The sequence below is a fragment of the Megachile rotundata genome, chromosome 1 (assembly GCF_050947335.1).
Source record: "Megachile rotundata isolate GNS110a chromosome 1, iyMegRotu1, whole genome shotgun sequence".
Lineage (NCBI taxonomy): Eukaryota > Metazoa > Arthropoda > Insecta > Hymenoptera > Megachilidae > Megachile > Megachile rotundata.
This window is the reverse complement of record NC_134983.1, coordinates 8,102,367-8,121,217: the sequence shown is the minus strand read 5'-3', so window position 1 is coordinate 8,121,217 and position 18,851 is coordinate 8,102,367. Positions and strand designations below refer to the sequence as shown.

At 36.7% G+C, this 18,851-nt stretch overlaps 3 protein-coding genes across 5 annotated transcripts in view; 1 reads left to right on the top strand and 2 right to left on the bottom strand.

The window, feature by feature from the left end:
* LOC100880704 (agrin) overlaps positions 1–13,613 on the bottom strand; it is a 656,625-nt gene extending 643,012 nt beyond the window's left edge. The window contains exon 1 of the mRNA XM_076532486.1: positions 13,520–13,613. The gene's annotated coding sequence lies outside the window, so the exon portion shown is untranslated. The remainder of the gene's footprint in view (positions 1–13,519) is intronic.
* On the top strand, positions 10,204–15,784 carry LOC105661800 (uncharacterized). 3 transcript variants are annotated; one of them, XM_076532566.1, is made up of 13 exons: positions 10,211–10,425; positions 10,642–10,731; positions 10,806–10,901; positions 10,980–11,072; positions 11,838–11,936; positions 12,004–12,109; positions 12,247–12,341; positions 12,431–12,550; positions 12,805–13,107; positions 13,218–13,381; positions 13,459–13,617; positions 15,397–15,561; positions 15,630–15,784. In XM_076532566.1, exons 1-13 carry the CDS (start codon positions 10,325–10,327, stop codon positions 15,782–15,784), a joined length of 1,746 nt encoding a protein of 581 aa, XP_076388681.1. In that variant the 5' UTR covers positions 10,211–10,324. The 3 variants fall into 3 exon arrangements, 2 of the variants coding, with proteins under 2 accessions (XP_076388685.1, XP_076388681.1); XR_013038401.1 differs by lacking the exon at positions 15,397–15,561 and having other exon boundaries at positions 10,204–10,425; positions 13,459–13,835; positions 15,630–15,757; XM_076532570.1 differs by lacking the exon at positions 15,397–15,561 and having other exon boundaries at positions 10,205–10,425.
* A 14-nt stretch (positions 15,785–15,798) lies between these two features.
* Positions 15,799–18,673, bottom strand: GlyRS (glycine--tRNA ligase). Its single transcript, XM_003700727.3, has 4 exons — positions 18,332–18,673; positions 16,423–18,103; positions 16,166–16,353; positions 15,799–16,092 (listed from the first exon to the last, which is right to left on the bottom strand). The coding sequence occupies exons 1-4, from the start codon at positions 18,572–18,574 to the stop codon at positions 15,982–15,984; spliced, it is 2,223 nt and encodes a 740-aa protein (XP_003700775.2). The 5' UTR covers positions 18,575–18,673; the 3' UTR covers positions 15,799–15,981.
* Positions 18,674–18,851: the final 178 nt, after the last annotated feature.

Sequence of the window (18,851 nt, the reverse complement as noted above, 5' to 3'; positions counted from 1 at the left end):
TAATATAGTATATAGCAGAAAAGCGGAAATAATGAAGTACCGCTACAGTACAATAATAAAATAATAAAATAACACAATAATACAATAATAAAATAGTAAAATAGTGAATTGGTATAATAGTAGAATAATAAAACAATAAAACAGTAAAATAGTAGAATAACATCCAACATCCAAACCACATAATTGTATTTGATCCTCCATCTGTACTATCAGAGTATTATTGTCAACCGATACAATTAATAATACAACCGTAGGCAGAAGACTATAATTCAACGTTTATCGTTCGCAATTAAAAATTAAAATTAAGTGTAGACATATGAAACGATCGTGCCGCCCCATGAGCGCTGACATGACAAAGAAACTTAATGTTCCAGGAACTCTATTCCGCCCCATTGTGCAGCCACACAACAGGAACAAGATTCCCGGAACCAGCTCTATCTACGAACAAGGTTACCCTTCTACTTTAGCCATGCTCGTAGGCATCGGAACCCACGATTCATCGTTGGAAATAAATCGACATCCTCGAGTTGTGTCGCGCGACGCACACGCGTGGACGAGTCTCATCCACCGCCTACTGTAACCGCACACATCTCGAGCGAGCAACACCGTGTGAGGCCACGGGTGCCTGCATGTCAACGATTTGTGCGAATCTCACCAGCGCAATGCATTGATCAACCTTCGCGACAAAGCTCTTTAAATCGCAATTTTCTACGCGTGATTTCCTGCAACGCGAACTCAAGGTTCAAGAATTCCAAAATCCACAAAATCTCTGGGTACCAAAATTCCAAAGTCCACAAAGTCTCTAGGTACCAAAATTCCAAAGTCCACAAAGTCTCTAGGTACCAAAATTCCTAAGTCCCTATTATCAAAGTTGCAAATTTACAAATTGCCTACATGGCAAAATTCTAATAACCTAAAATCCCAAAATCTTGAAGGGTATTAATTCCTTGATCGTTAATAATTGTAATAAGCGAACGATCGCGTGAATAACCGTTCAAACTTTAATCAGGAACTTTTATTCATCGCCAGTATTCGGGACGAAACAAACCCCCACCATAACCATCGCTCCACCCCCACGATCACGCGCCACTTTCGAAGCGGAGGGAAGCGGATTTTGCCCACGTGCAGCGTCGTCCACCCACGGGGGCCGATACAATGAGAACCGGGATTTATGCCGCGGCTCGTGCTAATATAAAGGCCAATTTATTTCATACGCGAAGAAACGAGAGGGAAGCCGCTTCATCCCCCTTCCATTCTCGAACCCTTCTTTTTTAGCCAGCTTAATTTATACACGATAACTCTCTACGGTGGTTGAATTTATCGCAAAAACAATGCCGCACATCGGGAAGTTAAACCATGACCCTTCTGCGACACCCCTGCACATTTATGTCTGCAGACACCTTTAATAGTCCCCTAATGTTTCTCTTTTAATGTACTAAACTACTGGGACCGTTTCGTGCGTGATTACCAGGAAATATTTTGTGGAAAACGACGGGGAGAATACAGGTTTTAACCCTGTTGTTAATATCTGATATTTGTTTAACACATTTGTATTCGACTGTGTTACAAAATTAATTTTGTGGGGAAAATGCAATGGATATATGCTCCTTCAACCGTTATCCTTTAAATAAAATATACTTCCTTATACTATAATATGAGGATACAATATAATTATATTAAAATGTATATAAAATAAAATATAAAATATACTAGCTATCTTATCTTCTTCATATGACACAAATATTTATAAAAAACTCATTACCCCCGTAAAAGATAGATCTACTCTGAAAAATTGCATTTCTCATTTTAGACTTTCTTCTCTTCACCCCCGTATCTTCAGAGGGTTAACATTCAAGGTACCCGAATATCCGTACATTGCATGTATAATCTAATCTAGTTTGCCTTAGATAAATATTCGAAATTGATTTTGCGCGGACGAAATTAATCACGATAGTGAATCGTAACACGAACGAGAACGAATAGCAGAACGAAAGGCGAGCAGGATCGATAAGAAAGGCCGGCCAACAAGGAGCATGAAAGGAGAATGGAATTCCCGAGTTAAGAGACGATAAAGGGGATTGAATAGAAATCGTAAAGAATTCCGAAGCGTGGTGGGTCTTCGAGCAACGAATACGGGAGAGCCGTTTTCTCTCTTACCCACGTCCCATTCACCGCAGTCAGGTTCCGAGGGTGCCTCGGTAATTTATTTCCAGCGCATCGGGATCCACGCATAACGACTGCAGTATTTGGTTAATATGATTTCCCGAAGTGGTAGTTAAATCTAAACGGGGGTCTTAACGTGGCGCTTACGAGTGTTATGTAAATAGGGGATCCAAACGGAAAACGGGCAAACGACACGGCTAACAATATGACTAACTATGGATACCTCGTGCACGTGGAAACATCTGCCCCAGGAAGATGGAAGAAAAAGGGTTGTGGAAAATATTTTCCATGGAATTAACGACAACCCGAAGAAAGCGCGTAATCATTCTGGGATACCGACTCGATAGCGCGTAGTCAAACTGTTGCTGATTCACGACTCGTTATGAATCGTAAAATTAAACGACGAGGAAATATGTACGGTGTAAATGACGAAAATTATAGCCTTTGTAATTGTAAATTAACCGGAAATTGCTGGGACTCTGAACAAGACGTACGCGTAATTATTTCAATGATTACATCTTTAGTTGGGTGATGTATTTATTAATGTTTGCTGAGTATTCGCTTGGAACTATGAAACATAATCGTAAATCTTAATTAACGAGTAATGCTCTAGCTGCGATAGAAAGTTAATCGCTAATTGTAGAAGTCATAAAGTTCAATCTTTAATTTCAAGTTCGAACGAGAAACTAAATTTTAATTGTTAGTTAGAAAATCGTTCAATTAACCCCTTAACCTACAATTTTCTAGGCAGTGCGTCATGCACAAATAACTAATTGCTACAATGTGAAGACGAATAGAGAAAGATAAAAAGTTAGAGACACATTGTATTCAATGATCTTTGAATGTGAAGATTATAATTGGAAGTGAACACAAAATTGCGATGAAAATACGAGTCTTGTTTATTAAGGACGAACTGTAGTATAAGTCACGAGTGTGACACGATGTTATAGAACAAAGAGTTAATTATATTTCTGTTCTCGATTGAAATTACTGAATTAATTATTGCGTTTCTATTTTTAACTTAAAACCCTCTTATTTGAATGTTTAAACAATTATCTTGTATTACATATATCCTGAAATTTGAGCGTTTAAGGGATTTGTGGAATTGCAACTTAAAAATCTGAAAACTTCACAATTGACCATTTAGAAATTGAATTTGAAGAAACTTGAGAATTACAAAATTTCGATATTCGAAAATTCTAAGAATCCGAACACTTGGAACTTCGAGAACTTTAAATTCGATAATTTGAAGAAAATGAAATTTGGAACCATATAAATTGTTGAGCAGACATATCCATGAGATCACGTTGCAGCCGAGTGTGCAAAAATAAAAAATTGAAATTCGTAAAGCACCGTCAGCACCGAAATCTCGATGCTCCTTACAAAGCCGTCCGTATGGTGAATGCAGCACACGGTCTAACGAACCCGAGGGGTCACCCTCTGCCTAACTAACGACCCGACCACTTTAAACTGTAACTTGTTTCGAACGTGTTGGCTGGCCTACGTGGGCATCGAAACAATGCGCCTGATGGACAATACTTATTAGTTTCAGAGGTGGGCGAGCATGCTCTTCCTCTTTCTCCACGTCGTTGTACCCCATTGTACAAGTTGAAGGTATGAAGCGAGGCAGGCGAAACGCCTACAAGTCTGACAAGGTGCCAGCGCATCACTCCTGAAGTACACGAAACCGTCTGGAAGAGAACAGCTTCGCCGAATAAAAATCCGACAACGGATTTCCCGACTCACCGCGATTAATTCAGACCCCACAACCCCTCTACGGCTTATTTACTCAATGTTGTTTCTCCTCGATACGTCACGTTTTCATGATTTTATTAACACTAGGTTTGTGGACTTTTTTTATGTACCTATCTCTACGAATTTCTTCTTTTAAACAAGAAATTTTGCCTCGTTACCCTCCTTTTAGCCTACAATTTTGTAGACGGTCACTCAGACTAATTATTGCTACAATGTTATAATTATAAAGTTAAACCCATTCAGCGACCTTGTGAAGATTCTACTTAGAATTGTTCCAAAATTCAACTCCGGCGATGAAGCTGTCACATGGTACGATGCAATATTGCCGGGCGAAGAAAATTCGTCGAGATTCAAGTTGTTTTTTGTAAAGAAAGCTGCACACAGTGTGCGCCATGCGAAAATTACTTATTTAATAAAGGCGAGATCTGAGAGACAGAGATCCACCCTCGTCTTCGCATCATTAACGCGGGACCGTTCTCTCCGATCGAGCAGCTTATTGATAACCCTAATTTTACCATTAAGGTGTTTAAGATTCATAGTGACGCTGTCGTGTCGGCGGGACAATGAGAGAGCGTACGTGTTCGATGCGCGGAACGTGAACGCGAAGAATTAGCCGGGGCACAACAAAGTCGATACCGCCGATCAATAAATCAGAGCTCGCGACCGGTTCGAGAGTGGTATTAAGGCCCGTATCGCGTTACGCGGAAAATAGGCCGATTAACGAATATTTGGACCGCGACCAGTTCGACCAGTCCTCGGTGGGGTCTCCTTTGCTAAGGATGCGTCCACGGTACCGAATCATGAATAAATTTTAACGAGATTGCACGCGTGAGAGCGAGAGAAAAGGCACGCTAAGATCCGCTTGGTATACTATGCCTGTGAACGAGCAAGATAAATCAAACCGCCTAATCAGACCGCTTCATCGAGACCACTTTTTGGCAACTTATAAAAAGGGGCTGAAAGAATGGAGAATCGATAGAACGTGGCTTAAGAAAAAATCGTCCGGGTAAAATTGAATAATGACCGCGTGATTTCCCTCGACTAACTATCGGTATTCTGTACACAGTCTTTTCAAAAAGTTTCGGGACCAAACCTTTTGTAGACTATACTGGTCCTCAAATTAGATTCATAACATTGTGGAATTATTTCTATAATCGTAACACTATATTTATTGTTAGACAACCGGTTGATAAAATTATTACTAAATACGTGGCACCACTGTGTATCCGTGTATCGACTGATTTGTTGTTATCGTACGTGTACGCTAGGAAAAATAGTGATTTGGAAAGCGAGACCAGTTTCAGTGCATGTAATTGTAAATGACACTTGATGACCCAATAATTTCACCGACCGAGAGTCAGAACGAATGTCCTGCATAAAATTCGAACTTTCCGAATCGACTGTGTGTAAAGCCACTCGTTACATCAAGAAACCAGAAAGGGCTTCGATAAAATCGTGTCCGTAGAAATTTATATAAGATTATGGTCGACGATCCGACGAAAGTTTGACCAACCTGTGTGGTCTAATGGCGACAAACACGTAACGGCTACTTAATCGACGGTTTTGGTGAACATTCGAGCCAATTTCGGCTACCGAGTCGCGCGACCAAGCCTAATGAATAGCGTTTAATTAAAGCCTATAAATCCACAGGACGACGGAACGACCGATGTTCGAAACGAAACATGCGATTTCACGGTAACAAAACCAAGTGGACTGTCGAAAAGCTGTCGCGAGACGGCCGACAACATTTCCTACCATGCAATAAAATTTCAGGAATGTGTTGCGCTCGTTTAGAGACACGATCGAAATCTGATCAGACGGTGACTTACATGGAGCTATTCAAATGTAGTCCTCACTGATTTCGATAAGAATGGACAGAATGGCAAGTCTGTAACGTATGTGTTGGATGGTTTTATTTATACCCTTACATCCCTGTACATCTCTAGAATTCGTATGTCTATGAGATTTCTATATATCTAGGATCCTTATATTCCTAGGGTCTCCACAGTCTTAAGGTTTCTGTAATCCAAGGATCTCTACAGCAAGGATATACATTTTTATATATATATAGGTAGAATTCTTATGTTACTGGGATGTCTACATATATTCCTAGGATCTCTACATTTCCAGGTTCTCCACGTATACACTTAAGATACTTATATGCTTAGGATCTCCATGTGCGTGGGATCTCTATATGCCTAGAGTCTCTACATACTTAGGATCCCTATAGCCTTAAGATCTCATTGTTCCTAGGATCTCCATGTACGTGGGATCTCCATCCCTAGAGTCTCTACATACCTAGGATCCCTATAGCCTTGAGACCTCTATAGCATACCTATATCGCTAAAATCCCTACATCCTTAGGATATCTATATCTCTGGAATCCCTATATACCTGGGTCCCCTACATACCTAGAATCCCTATATACCTAGGATCTCTATTATACCTAAGATCTCTAGGATTACTAAGTGTATCCCTCTAACCCCTATATCCCTGAATTCTTAACATTTCTGCTGCATAATAACCAACGCCTAACGTAAATCTTGTTGCAGTTGTATTAATTACAGCTTAGAATCTCGTCGAACCGACATAGCTTTCAATTAATTAGAAATATTGCTCTGATATAGCAGAACAGAAATCGGGCGTTTAATAGCCGCGAATACTTCGGAAGAAAACGATCGTTGGAATGTCGAACGCGATACGTAAATATGGCGTGGTGGGCTGTTATCGTGTGAAAAGCCGCGGAGTCTATGTTCACGGAAATACTACGAATTAAATCAACGTTACGATTTATAATAGTCGGACCGTCATTAATTACTTCTATCATCTTATCGGCAATTTATTTGATAACCCTGTACAAGCGAATGCACTTAATGAGCTGAGATGTTTAAGGAGTTTTTCGCGCGAGCTAAAACCGGATAGAGCGAGTTTAGAACACCTCGCCCAGTCGTAAAATCCTACACAAAGTCTCGGGGCGCGAACGTGATGACGCAATATGGGGACTTCACCGAGGGGAAGAAAAAGAAGGAGCAAAGGTCTCGCGTACCGAATAAATTGCATGGAAACGGACGCTGAGCTCGCGGTAACCGGACATCACGATCCTGGACGTCATATAAGATCGTAGACACCGAAGAATATTTATGCAAATGAAAGCGTAAAACGCTCGCGATACAATTTACTTGGTCGTTATCGTACCGTTTTACTATCGTGCCAGCAACACGGCTTACCAAAAGGAGAGACGCGAGTTACGGAGGCACCTCGTGGAAGCTGCATTTAGGAAGCGACTTTTAATTGCAACTGCCGTGTACTCGACCGATAACGCGGACAATTTTTTCCTTTCTCTCTCTTTTTAATATCCCGAGGATTAAACATTGATTTCGTCGCGTGTTACTCGCAATCGCGTGGCAATGTAACCGCTAACTAATACCATACACATGGCCGACCGTAAGTTCAGGATCGCACAGTCGTTTTCTTACAAATAAAATTATCGGCTTGTTAGATTGTAATGAAGTTTCCCTGGCGTACGCCGTTTTTCTTCGATAGAAAATACTGTTTACACGTTGTATCCCTTGTATCCCTTCGCGTGCTGATGATAATTAAACGTTCGTTTCTTACACTTGCAGTTTCTTCGAAAATTTACTCGATTGGGGAAGAGCTGTTCGTAACCAACATAATTTTATGTTTTCCTGTGATAAGGAAATTAACTGCGTCAATAGCTCTTTTAAACTTGTTACTCTTGGACATTCTATTATTTTATTCTATTATTGTGTTTTGTAGGGGAGGCATACTGTTTTCAGATAACATATTGTTTTAATAGATAGCACTAGTAGTTCTCCTTAAATTTAAAAAGTTCCGTTACTTTTCCGACATACTGTGTAGGAGTGGTTGCACAACATATGTGATATCTTGAACCTGTAACTTCGCATCATTGAATAGATTGAATTGAAATTCACACAGCAAATAAAAGCCATAATTTCCGTCGCGTTTTTCTAACAACTTGTACACGATAATTTACAATTTGCAAGATCGCGTGTAAGGCGTGAAAGACAACAATCCGCTTTGTATCCTTTTTACGAGAAACACGCGTGGAACATCGGAGAAACCCTTACTCACCTACGCAGATAGCTGCACCCTGTAACTCCGCCAAAGCGGGACTCACTGGAACGTGTCTGGGTGCACTCGTCGGGTGACTTTTCGTTTACAAAGCAGCGATTGTCTGAATCTTTAGCCACGCTCCAGTAAACATTTTCACGAGAACCGTGCACGGATCTCGGGGACACGGAACGAATCGTGTAAAAGCAATAACGACATTCGTAGACCTGCCGCGGACGTAAATAGAGACGGTTTGCCCGACTATTTTCGGGATCGTCGACGCGGGAAAAAAGTTATATTTCGACCAGGAACAGGATGCAACGTTACATCAACGGGTTACGCTCGGTCTCGTGCAAGAAATAGACGGTTCTCAAAAAATAAAGGAAAGAAACGAAACAATTCCCCCGTGGACCACACTAGACTCGACAGGATCCAGCGAGACAGAAACGTGAATGCAGGGGACGAAAAATAAAATGGTGTTGCTTTAATCTAGAATCGAGCGACGACGGAATTGTTGGGTCGTTACGTATCAAATAGCCCATTTCGAAACATGAGAGGTCTGACGATGTTTGGTGACATAAATGTATCGCAAAAGAGCGCTTGGGTTACAGCGATTTAGAAAATGACTGTTTTTTTTTAATACAAACACTAAACAATTCATTTTCTATTAGCAACTGTCTACAAAAATGTCTATAAAAACGTAGAAGTGCTGTGAAATTATATTTACGTTATATAAAATGTAACTTTTAAAATCAACTATTTAAATGTTTTTATATTTTCAGCAAGAAATAGCTGATTCTACGTTGAAGTAAATAATGGTCCATAAAAATTGAAACAAAGTTTGATGACATAAAAGTATATCAAAATTGCACTCATGATATATCAATTTAAAGCTTAATGATTTATAAAAATGACTGTTTAAATGTTTTTACATCTTCAGCAGAAAATGGCTGATTCTACGTCGAAGCAAACAATGGATCATCTGAACTGAAGTTTAGAAGTCTGTTAGGAAATGTCCATGAAAATTGAAACAAAGTTTGATGACATAAAAGTATTTCAAAATTACACTCATGATATATCAATTTAAAGCTTAAACTTTAACAAAAATAACCTTGTACATATTTCATTAAGTTTCCTAACATAAAATAAAATTTTTTTAATTTCAGCAAAGTGAATTTCGAAACCTATGACACAAATACCACAAATTAGCACTTAAACATGAATTTGAAGTTTATGGTTTGAAAAACACTGCATAAACTCTTAATTAATATTCATAATACAATTTTAAGCGAATAAGTTCCGGTAAATAAAGCTTCGTATGCAACCACCTGTTACTAGCGAAACTTGTTCCTTTGGTTTGGCGTAAAATTAAAATATCCCGTATGAATGGCACAATGCGAAAGTATGCGAAATATTTTTCTTGGGAAGAAAAAGGAATAATGTACGGTTGCCACGTATGGTGTGTCACTCGGACGGCTCGCAAACGAGTCGAGGAGAATCGATTCGACACGTTCTCCGGTAGGGTTGAACGAAGAAACAGGAAGAAAAGGGAATGGTAAAGGACCCCACCCTTTTTGCGGCCTAGGGCCTATGGTCCTTTTTCTTTTCTGAAAGCCACTGTGGATAATTGGAACCGCACCCAGAAACTCGTACTTCGTGTCTAGTTCTTATAATTCTTCCACTTTCCCGATAGTCACCAAATAAATATTTAAATTAACTTCCAAATTCAGAATTTCGAAACTTAAATGAGTTTCAAATGGTTAGTCACTTTGGGACTAAAAATCCCGAAATTTTATTCGAAAGTTTTTCGATCCTCAAGTTCTGAATTTCGCCTTCACAAATTTTCGAAGTTACTTTCCCATTTACAAATTGTCAAACTCTCAAATTTTCAACTGTACAAATCTACAAATTCAGTCGAGAAACTTTCAGGGGAAATTGTTCTCTTGTGACCGGAAAGCAATCAGTTCAAAAGAGGTTCAATCAATAACGAACCGATTCGTTACTGGTCCCCTTTTAATGCACATAGCATTCCACGATTTCTGATAAAAGAACACGTGTACTGAACAAGCGTTTCTTCAGTAGCCTATTAAAATTTTTCTAAAACGCTTCGTGAGTGGATCAAGTGGTAGCGAAGAGGAAAAAGCGATAAAAATGATGGCGTTTAAAAGGAAAGTTACTCGACGAACCTTATTGCGAACATTCGAAAGCAATAAAACATTTGTGAATCACTATACACGATTCATAATGTGAACATAACGGTATAACCTCTTATGGTCCTCGATTTTTTATTTATTTATTTTTTCAGCGAAATATAATGGCCATAAATATACATGACTGTGGTAACTGCGCGTTGCAATGCGATCAAATACCAAACTCGGATTATTATATCGTGAAATTGCAAAAATCACGTTGGAGGTAAATTTTTAAACCTTTGTAACAAAAAGCTGTAATTTAATTTTATGAAAAATTTTTAAAAAATGTATGGCTATTGACTGATGAATTTAATTGAAAGTTAAATTAGTTTATTTTTAATTAATTATATATGTGATTTGATTAATTTGAATAATTTTTATACTAACTTTGTACAATAATAAATTATATTCTCTAGTTATTTCTCTTCTTTTTTGACAGAGAAAGTAACATTGCTATTTCTCCTAAACATTCAGACATCTGTAGTACATCAGACACATCAAGCAAAGAATTGAAGAACCTGTGCAGCAGGTAAATTTTGTAATAAATAACAAAATAAAAGTTGAAAACGACAAAGAAATATCTGTAAGTAATTTTAATTTTAGTTCTAGCGAAAAAAGCAAGGTTTGTTCGAAGGATTCATTGTACAAAGATGCGTTGAACGAATCAAAGTTATTTGATAAAGAACAAGAACAATACCAGTAACATTATCATGCTTGATACTAAAATACGAATAACAAATGGAGTGGTTTTATTCATCATACATCATTTTTTCTTAGAGAATGTCATACTTCCCCTGTTTGCGAACATCATTCAGTAAATTACAATGAATCAGACGAGACCACTTCGTGTACCACCGATGAAAGTTCCAGGTAACTTGATAATTAATAAGAAGTAATAATGAATATAATGTTTTACCAATTTTCTGAATTTTGTAACTTTTTTGAATTTTTGAACTCATCAAAATTTTCTAAATTTCCGAATTTCTGAATTTCCAAATTCTCAAATTCCTAAATTCCTAAATTGAAGAAATTCCCAAATTCCAAGATCACTAAATTACTATATTTCTAAATTCCTCAAATTCACAATTTTTAATTTTCCAATTCCTAAATTTTCCAAATTCCTATATTCTTAAATTCGCCGAATTTCTCAAATTCCCCAAATTCCAGATTCCTAAGTTTTTCAAATTCCGAAATTCCCCAAATTCTCAAATTCTTAATTCCCAAATTCCCAAATTCCCCAAATTTCCAAATTCCCAAATTTCCAAATTTCCAAATTTCCAAATTTCCAAATTCCCAAATTTCCAAATTTCCAAATTTCCAAATTCCCAAATTCCCAAATTCCCAAATTCCCAAATTCCCAAATATCCAAAATTCCCTAAACCCCCTAAATTCTCCAAATTCCCAAATCCCGCAAATTCCCCGAATTCCCAAATTTCCAAATACATTCCAAAATATTTCCAATTACATTGCTCTACAATTATTAAAATATTACAATGTAAGCAATTTCCAAAGCAACAAAATCAAACATGATCATTATCAACATAATTAACTTTGAAACAAACTTCCACTAACTATGTAACCATAATCTCATCTATCGGTACCTAATTACAATTACAATTATAACATTTGAATAAGGGAGTCCTTATACACCTGTGCCGACGAACACTATTCAGAATGCTTCAAAATGAAAGAATCGGAGTCTCTAGTCGATGAGTTGCTCAACCAACTCCCCAGGTAATAATGTTCGAAACTTAAGAGGCCACAATAGGCAGCAAAGAATTAAAAAAGCGACGGTGTACAGAACACAATACGTGGACGAATCTCGCAAATACTGGGAAATGATGCTACACTGCGAGAGGGCAGCGTTTCGAAGGGCAGCGTCAAATTTGCCTTTGCCCTCGAGGGAGGTACGTATATCACCAGAGGAAAGCCGGCTGAATTTAAAAGCCGAGAACTCAATTAACCCGAACGGCTAGAACTCAATTACAGATGTCGGTCTACGGGAACGCGCGGTGGCTGGTAATTAAAAAGTTATTATGCTCAGGCTCGTTTCTACTGGCACTTGTACTCGACCGCGACGAAACATTCGCCACTTTACCAGAAAGAACTGAATCAAGCCTTCCGCATTACTTTGTCCAAGTAGGCTATCGAAATAAATACCACAAATTGAATGTAACGGATCAAAATAGGAAATTGAAAATTACACGGTACTAATCTTGTACTCATAGACTCATACATAGGCAAAGAAACAAGAAAGGTGTCGCCATCTGGGAACAACTAGTACGTATCAAAACCTACGACGGAATTGGTCGAAAGAATCTGATAAATAATTTAGTACGATTCCTATGGTAAGTATATTTTTTACCGACACGAAGATATCAGTATAAAATATTTTGACCTTCCAACCATAAACTTGCGAATCAAGATATATAAACTAACAGAAATAACATAAATTTAGAGCTAAGTAAACTCTAAATTGTGTACTTGTTATACGTAGAAGAAGCATATGTAGATAAGAGTACGATAGAGTACACACGTATTCAATAGTAAGACTTATACACGTATATTATGGCATTCAGCATATATTATCCATATATTATAGCACACAGCCTCGTCTAGAATCTATTTGTCTTGAGGGCTTGTCATTAACGCCAGACGAAGGTATTCGACTCCTATCGGCACTGTACCATTCTCGTAAAACAATGAGATGCGTATATTGTTGGCGTACTTTCGAGAAAATGGTAAATATTGGCGATCGCGACGAATCAAGATCTCGTACGCATAAAAAGATCGACAAGTACGACTGGTTTCGTGCGATCGGTACTTTGAAATTTCTCACGACATTATCCGTAAATTATGCGTATATAGCTACACCTAGTGGAGATCTACTTATCCTTCTAGCCAAGTACGTGTCGATTACCAAATCTATTTTTATTCTTCTCAATCGATATAATACATTTCATAAAATTTGCTCGTATAAATATTTAACAAGATTAATTCGTATTTACTGTATAGAAAACTCGGTCAAAATTGGTTTTGGCTACAATTGTTATGCACGGAAGAAGACATTATACAGAGACAAAATGGCGGGACGAAGATTACGAAAAATGTAATACCGGATGTCGGTTGGAAGGAAGTTCACTTATGGGCACCCGCATTGAAAGTACAATATGCCATTAGTATGAAAGAATTTTATCGTTTTTATCGATATATTTCAGTTTATGAATAGCAAGTATTGATTATTAATATTTTTCAGTTGGAATACCGAATTATGATATTCACAAATGGTTCTATACGAAAAGCACTCAGGTACATACCTTTACGCTGTCGACGAGCATTGATTTTAAATTTCAGCAGCCCTGGTATCTGAATTGCACATTTAAATCACTATATTCGTGGCACTCGGACAGTTTAGGTAATCAAAATAATAGTTTTTACTAAACTTTTATTTGTTAATTTACACCGCGAACCGTTTGCACCGTCACCACCAATTTTTGAAATGCAACTGAACTGCCGTCTATCGAGCACTAGCGGTACTATGTCCGTTTAACGGTTAACGATATTTCGATTAATATCGATGGTCGACATAGAGATGTTGACTGTTCTTCGGAAAACCGTCTTGCTATAAATCAGGTAAAATTTTGCAAATAGACTCCTTTTTATGAAGAGAAACATCTGTGAAAACGATTTTCCGTACACGCGTTAAGAAAAAATATAAAAAGTAATATTTCACAACCTTGACGACATAGTATGCTTCTTTAGACATTTTCAAGCAATTTTTGTTGAAGAAGTTATACATATTATTGCCTATTAAGCCCAGAAAATAAATTTTTATTTGACCCCTTTACTGCGTGTTGGGGCATACAGTTTTTCAGTTTAGTTCACAGTTTCGCCGCTAGATGGCGCCACAAATTTTCTCCATAAAATGACATTTTTTCCATTTCCCTTACTAAAGCTTTCAGGAAACTTTTATTGCTTTATTTTGCTTCTAATGCGATCACATAATACTATCTGACCCTCAGAAGTACTCAAAGTTCGGTAGTTTTCGAGAAAATCGCATTTTTATATTTTTGTAGTTCCAACTTTCACCGCTAGATGGACGCTAATTTTTTAGTCCATGTTTTGACCTATTTTTTTATTTTCTTTTTTAGCGCTCTGAGGAGGTTCTTGTGGCAATATATAGGTACTAGAGAAGCCCCAGAACAATTTCTGACCCTCAGAAATACGTAAAATTGCCTAATTTCGGAGAAAATCGAAATTTTAGTTTCTCGTAGTTCCGCCGCTCGCCGCTAGATGGCGCCACCTGTACCGTTTTGGACCGAATACGACAAAAATTGATTTTTTAGCTTTATTAGGCATCAAAGCGCATCAAACCCTAATAGAAATTTGTTTCTAAATGCCTCAGGGACCATACTACGTCGCCAAAGTGCCGAAATATTGCACTTTGCATACGCAGTACAATTGACATAGGCGGCTCATGTACGTATCGGAGTGCTGACACAAAATAATTAATTACTCATTACCCGAACATTATTTATGAACTTTTATGATCGAGCCATGTAAATAATGCATTACTGACCGTTCTTCAATCATATAAGTGCACAAAATATATCCACAAAACGTGTAATTAATTATTCAAATGACCTCGTGTATACGGCTTGTCACCGTGGCTGGCCTTAAGTTATTAGTTAATAACTAATTAATTTCATTAAAAATCTGAACAAATATGATACGAGAAAGTAGCTGAGAGATCACTGAACATTCTTTAATCATAAAAGTTCATAAACTGTGCTCAGAAAGTGAGTAATTAACGATTTTGCATATCATTATCGTGTATATTCCTCCTGGGCGCCGCCCGCGTATGCCACGGAGAAATAGTAAAGATTACACGGAGTAAAATTGAATTTGCTCGCGCTTATGTACTTGACTTTTCAACTTTTTTGTCCACGATTTTCTCTTGCACCACTCAACCAATTCAACCGGATGACACGATTGACTATTTTTGTTTTAGCGTGAAATTTACTCGCTTGCTCAACATTGTTAGGTCAGGCGCGGAGCGCCTCAATCAAACAGATTGAGTTCAAGAAAATTCAATTTATATTGATTTTATTCCGAAGATTCTCCTATTTTTTCTTCTCTTATTATTTCTCTTTCGAAAAATTATACTATATAAACATCTGCATAATCTGTTCAGTATACTTGTGTCTCCAATTATGGCATAATCGGGAAAATTTGGATAATCAGTTGAAGAACTTGTTCGTCAATTTGCCGTCACTTCGAGTTTTTGAATTTATCGGCGAAATTCGGAAGCTAAAAACACTTTGTAGCATGTGCTTGCAGATACGATCGTGCTGCTGCAGTAGTTATCTCGAATTTATATGTATTATAATACATACTGACAATCATTAATTATTACCTCCATTTCAGAGGTTCATTCTGTCAATATGCAACTTCAGGAGGTTCTACATGACGATATAGATAAAGAACAATGGATGAAAAGTATAAAATGTTTAATGGTGTGTTTTAAACATGACTTTGAAAAGATGGGCGTTAAATTTGCAATAGATTTTTACTGCATGTAATGAAAAAGCCTGTATTGCGAAGCAAGTGTAAAGACGACGATTTTATTTGTTTGAACATTACTTTTAACAAATATTAAAAAAGTAAATGCTTAAAAAACTTATATAATATAAATGCAAAGTAAACATTGCTATTATAGCAATTCATTCACATTTTTATATTATAAATAAATTACTCTATAAATTTTTTAAATATATTACTATGATTCTGTTGATTCTTGTTGTTCAAACTTAGGATACTTTGCCTCAACTTCTGCCCATGTAATTTTTCCATTAGCCAAATCCCTTACTACATTTGGAAGTTCATCCAACTGCAATTAAAACAATAGTTTAATATTATTCAGTTTTTGTTTCTACATTTAAGATTCTGTGATATTTACTCACATTTATTCTGACTTGGCCCATACTGTCACGTTCACGAAGTGTAGCACTATGAGGCATTTTCAGTGTATCAAAATCTATAGTTATACCAAATGGTATTGCAATTTCGTCCGTTCGGGCATATCTGCGTCCAATGCTGCCAGAAGAATCATCTACCTTATGCGAAATATCTACTTTCGTGAGATTCTGAGCTGTAATATTTAAATAGATGTTTAGATTTTGTATCTCCCATATATGTTTATAGAAAACAATATACCTACATAATTGTTTTACATATGGCATAAATTCCTCATTACTACTAAGTGGTAACACTGAACACTTCAGAGGAGCCACAACTGGTGGTAAACTAAGATAAGTTCGTTTTTCATCTCCTTCCCTTGTTCTAAAGTTATGCTCAAAAATAGCATACATAATTCGACCAATACCAAAAGATGGTTCAATTACAGATGGAATGATCTCTTCTACATGTACAGTTTTTTGATATCGCTTTACTTGAATCATATCTTTTGTAATTTTTACTTCTGTATCATTAGAAAGTTTTAAATTATATTCTCCATTTTCGTTAAGTTCAGTTTCCATAATATTAATACTATTCTCGTTTAATTCTGATAATGCATCTTGAACTAATTTACTATCTTTTTTGAACGTTTTTCCAATCAGAACTTTATTTGGTACTATTTCACATACATCAACATTTTTTGGTGCTGACAATTTTTTCTCTGCTACTAATTTTACACCAGTTGCTTTTGTATGTTGAGTAAGATCGTAGGCGGAGCGGTCTGCACAACCAACGCACTCGATCCAGCCATAAGAAGTTAAACACTCTGCATCCCAACAGTCACATGCATAATGAGCCATTTCATTTCCCATATGTTGACGGAAACGTAATTTCTTTTTATCAATTCCAACTTTAACTAGAAACTGATAGATCCTACCCATAAAATATCCTAAAGTTTCATTAGCTATAAGTTTTGTTAAGACTGCATCGCCTAAAGTTATATGTTGTGCACTTTTTCCATCCATTTGATTGCAAGCAGAATACAAAAGCACGCTTAAATCTCGAACTGTTTCAAATTTGGGATGACTTTTGTCACTAGGATCACAAAAATGTTCTATCTCTGCCATTGTGAATTCTCTCACTCTTATTAGACCAGATCTTGGGGATATTTCATTTCGAAATGCATTTCCAATCTGTGCTGCAGCAAATGGCAACTTTTCTTGATTAAATGCAAGTAATCTCTTGAAATTTACAAAAATGCCTTGAGCAGTTTCTGGCCTTAAAAATCCTTTTACAAGACCAGAGGGCCCAATTTGAGTTGCAAACATCAAGTTAAACTCTATTGGCTCTGTTAGCTCATTTCCAGAAAGTGGAGATTTTATTTTAAATTTAGATATGATCGCAGCCATTTCATCTTTAGTCATACCATCTAACTTAATAATAATATCTCTACATTCTGCACGTGTGTTTTCATCAGTTTTTTTATCGCTAATAACTTTTTCTAAATGTGATTTAATTAAATGATCTAGTCTAAAACATTCTCCAGTTTTCGTATCTTTAACCATTAAATCTGCAAATCTTTCAACATGTCCAGATGCTTTAAGTACAGGTTCTGGCGTTAACATAGAACAATCAACTTCTAACATTTGTTCTTCCAATACAAAGAAATTTCTCCAAACGTTTAATAAATTCGTTTTTAATGCACAACCCATTGGGCCAAAATCAAATTGGCCAGTAATTCCGCCATAAATTGCAAAAGATTGATCATAGAAAAATCTACGCTTTAAGAGATCTTCCATTCTCGCTTTATCAAATACTGTTGTTTCTGAAAGAGATAACTCCTTGTCTTCCAACAACTTCTTACGAAGTTTAAGTTCTGCAACTGCTTTCTTAATATCCAATTCTGGAGCTCCATCTGACTTGAGCTTACGTACATAGTCACCCTATAAATATAAAATATAAGCAATATTAACAATATCATAGTCATATGAATGTTAAACAAAAGAACATAATTGTCACACTGCAAAAGTGTTAAAAAATTAAATTTCACATAATTCAACATTCATAACTATGACAACAGAAATCAATTGTTATTACAGAAACATGTTCCAATATGTTATGCATATTAACTATATTTAATAACAAATTACTAACAACCATATGGTACCTACTTGTGCTTTAACACTGTCCCGAAGAGGAGACAAGATCTCTTCAATCTTTGGATCAGACATATCCGGGAAAATTTGTATTTTCACTTTTCGATTTTTCTTGTTCGTACCCCACTTACTAAAATCAGTTAACCTAGCGGTGACAGAGAATCCTCGAAAAGATTGTTTATTAACTAAAATATTGTTACATGCACTTGGTGTAGATTTTCTACAAAGAAAGTACAAGTTACGCAAAATGTACTGCATTCGGGGTGATTTTTACTTTCTCGTTCAAGAACGAATTATCGGTATTTCTTGTTTGGGACTACAGGTTCTCATTTCTCATAATACGATACTGTTGGCGGCATCATGGATGAAGTTTAAAATAGTTTCATAGCACTACGTATCAATTATTATTTTATATAATTTCAGAAAAATTTTTTAAATATGAAATATATATTTATACATACTTCGTGACATTGTTTCTGTACTATTATAATATAAAAACGGCGATATTATAAATAAAAAACGTTTATTATCTATA

Excerpts from the sequence above, each read along its gene's own strand:
- LOC105661800 (XM_076532566.1), top strand. The coding sequence starts at position 10,325 with ATGGCCATAAATATACATGACTGTGGTAACTGCGCGTTGCAATGCGAT. Across the intron at positions 12,342-12,430 it reads TTCCGCATTACTTTGTCCAA|ACTCATACATAGGCAAAGAA; the intron begins GTAGGCTATCGA and ends TTGTACTCATAG. Across the intron at positions 13,618-15,396 it reads GTGGCACTCGGACAGTTTAG|TATACTTGTGTCTCCAATTA; the intron begins GTAATCAAAATA and ends TAATCTGTTCAG.
- GlyRS (XM_003700727.3), bottom strand. The coding sequence starts at position 18,574 with ATGCAGTACATTTTGCGTAACTTGTACTTTCTTTGTAGAAAATCTACA. Across the intron at positions 18,104-18,331 it reads GGGACAGTGTTAAAGCACAA|GGTGACTATGTACGTAAGCT; the intron begins GTAGGTACCATA and ends TTATATTTATAG. Across the intron at positions 16,354-16,422 it reads GCCATATGTAAAACAATTAT|CTCAGAATCTCACGAAAGTA; the intron begins GTAGGTATATTG and ends TAAATATTACAG.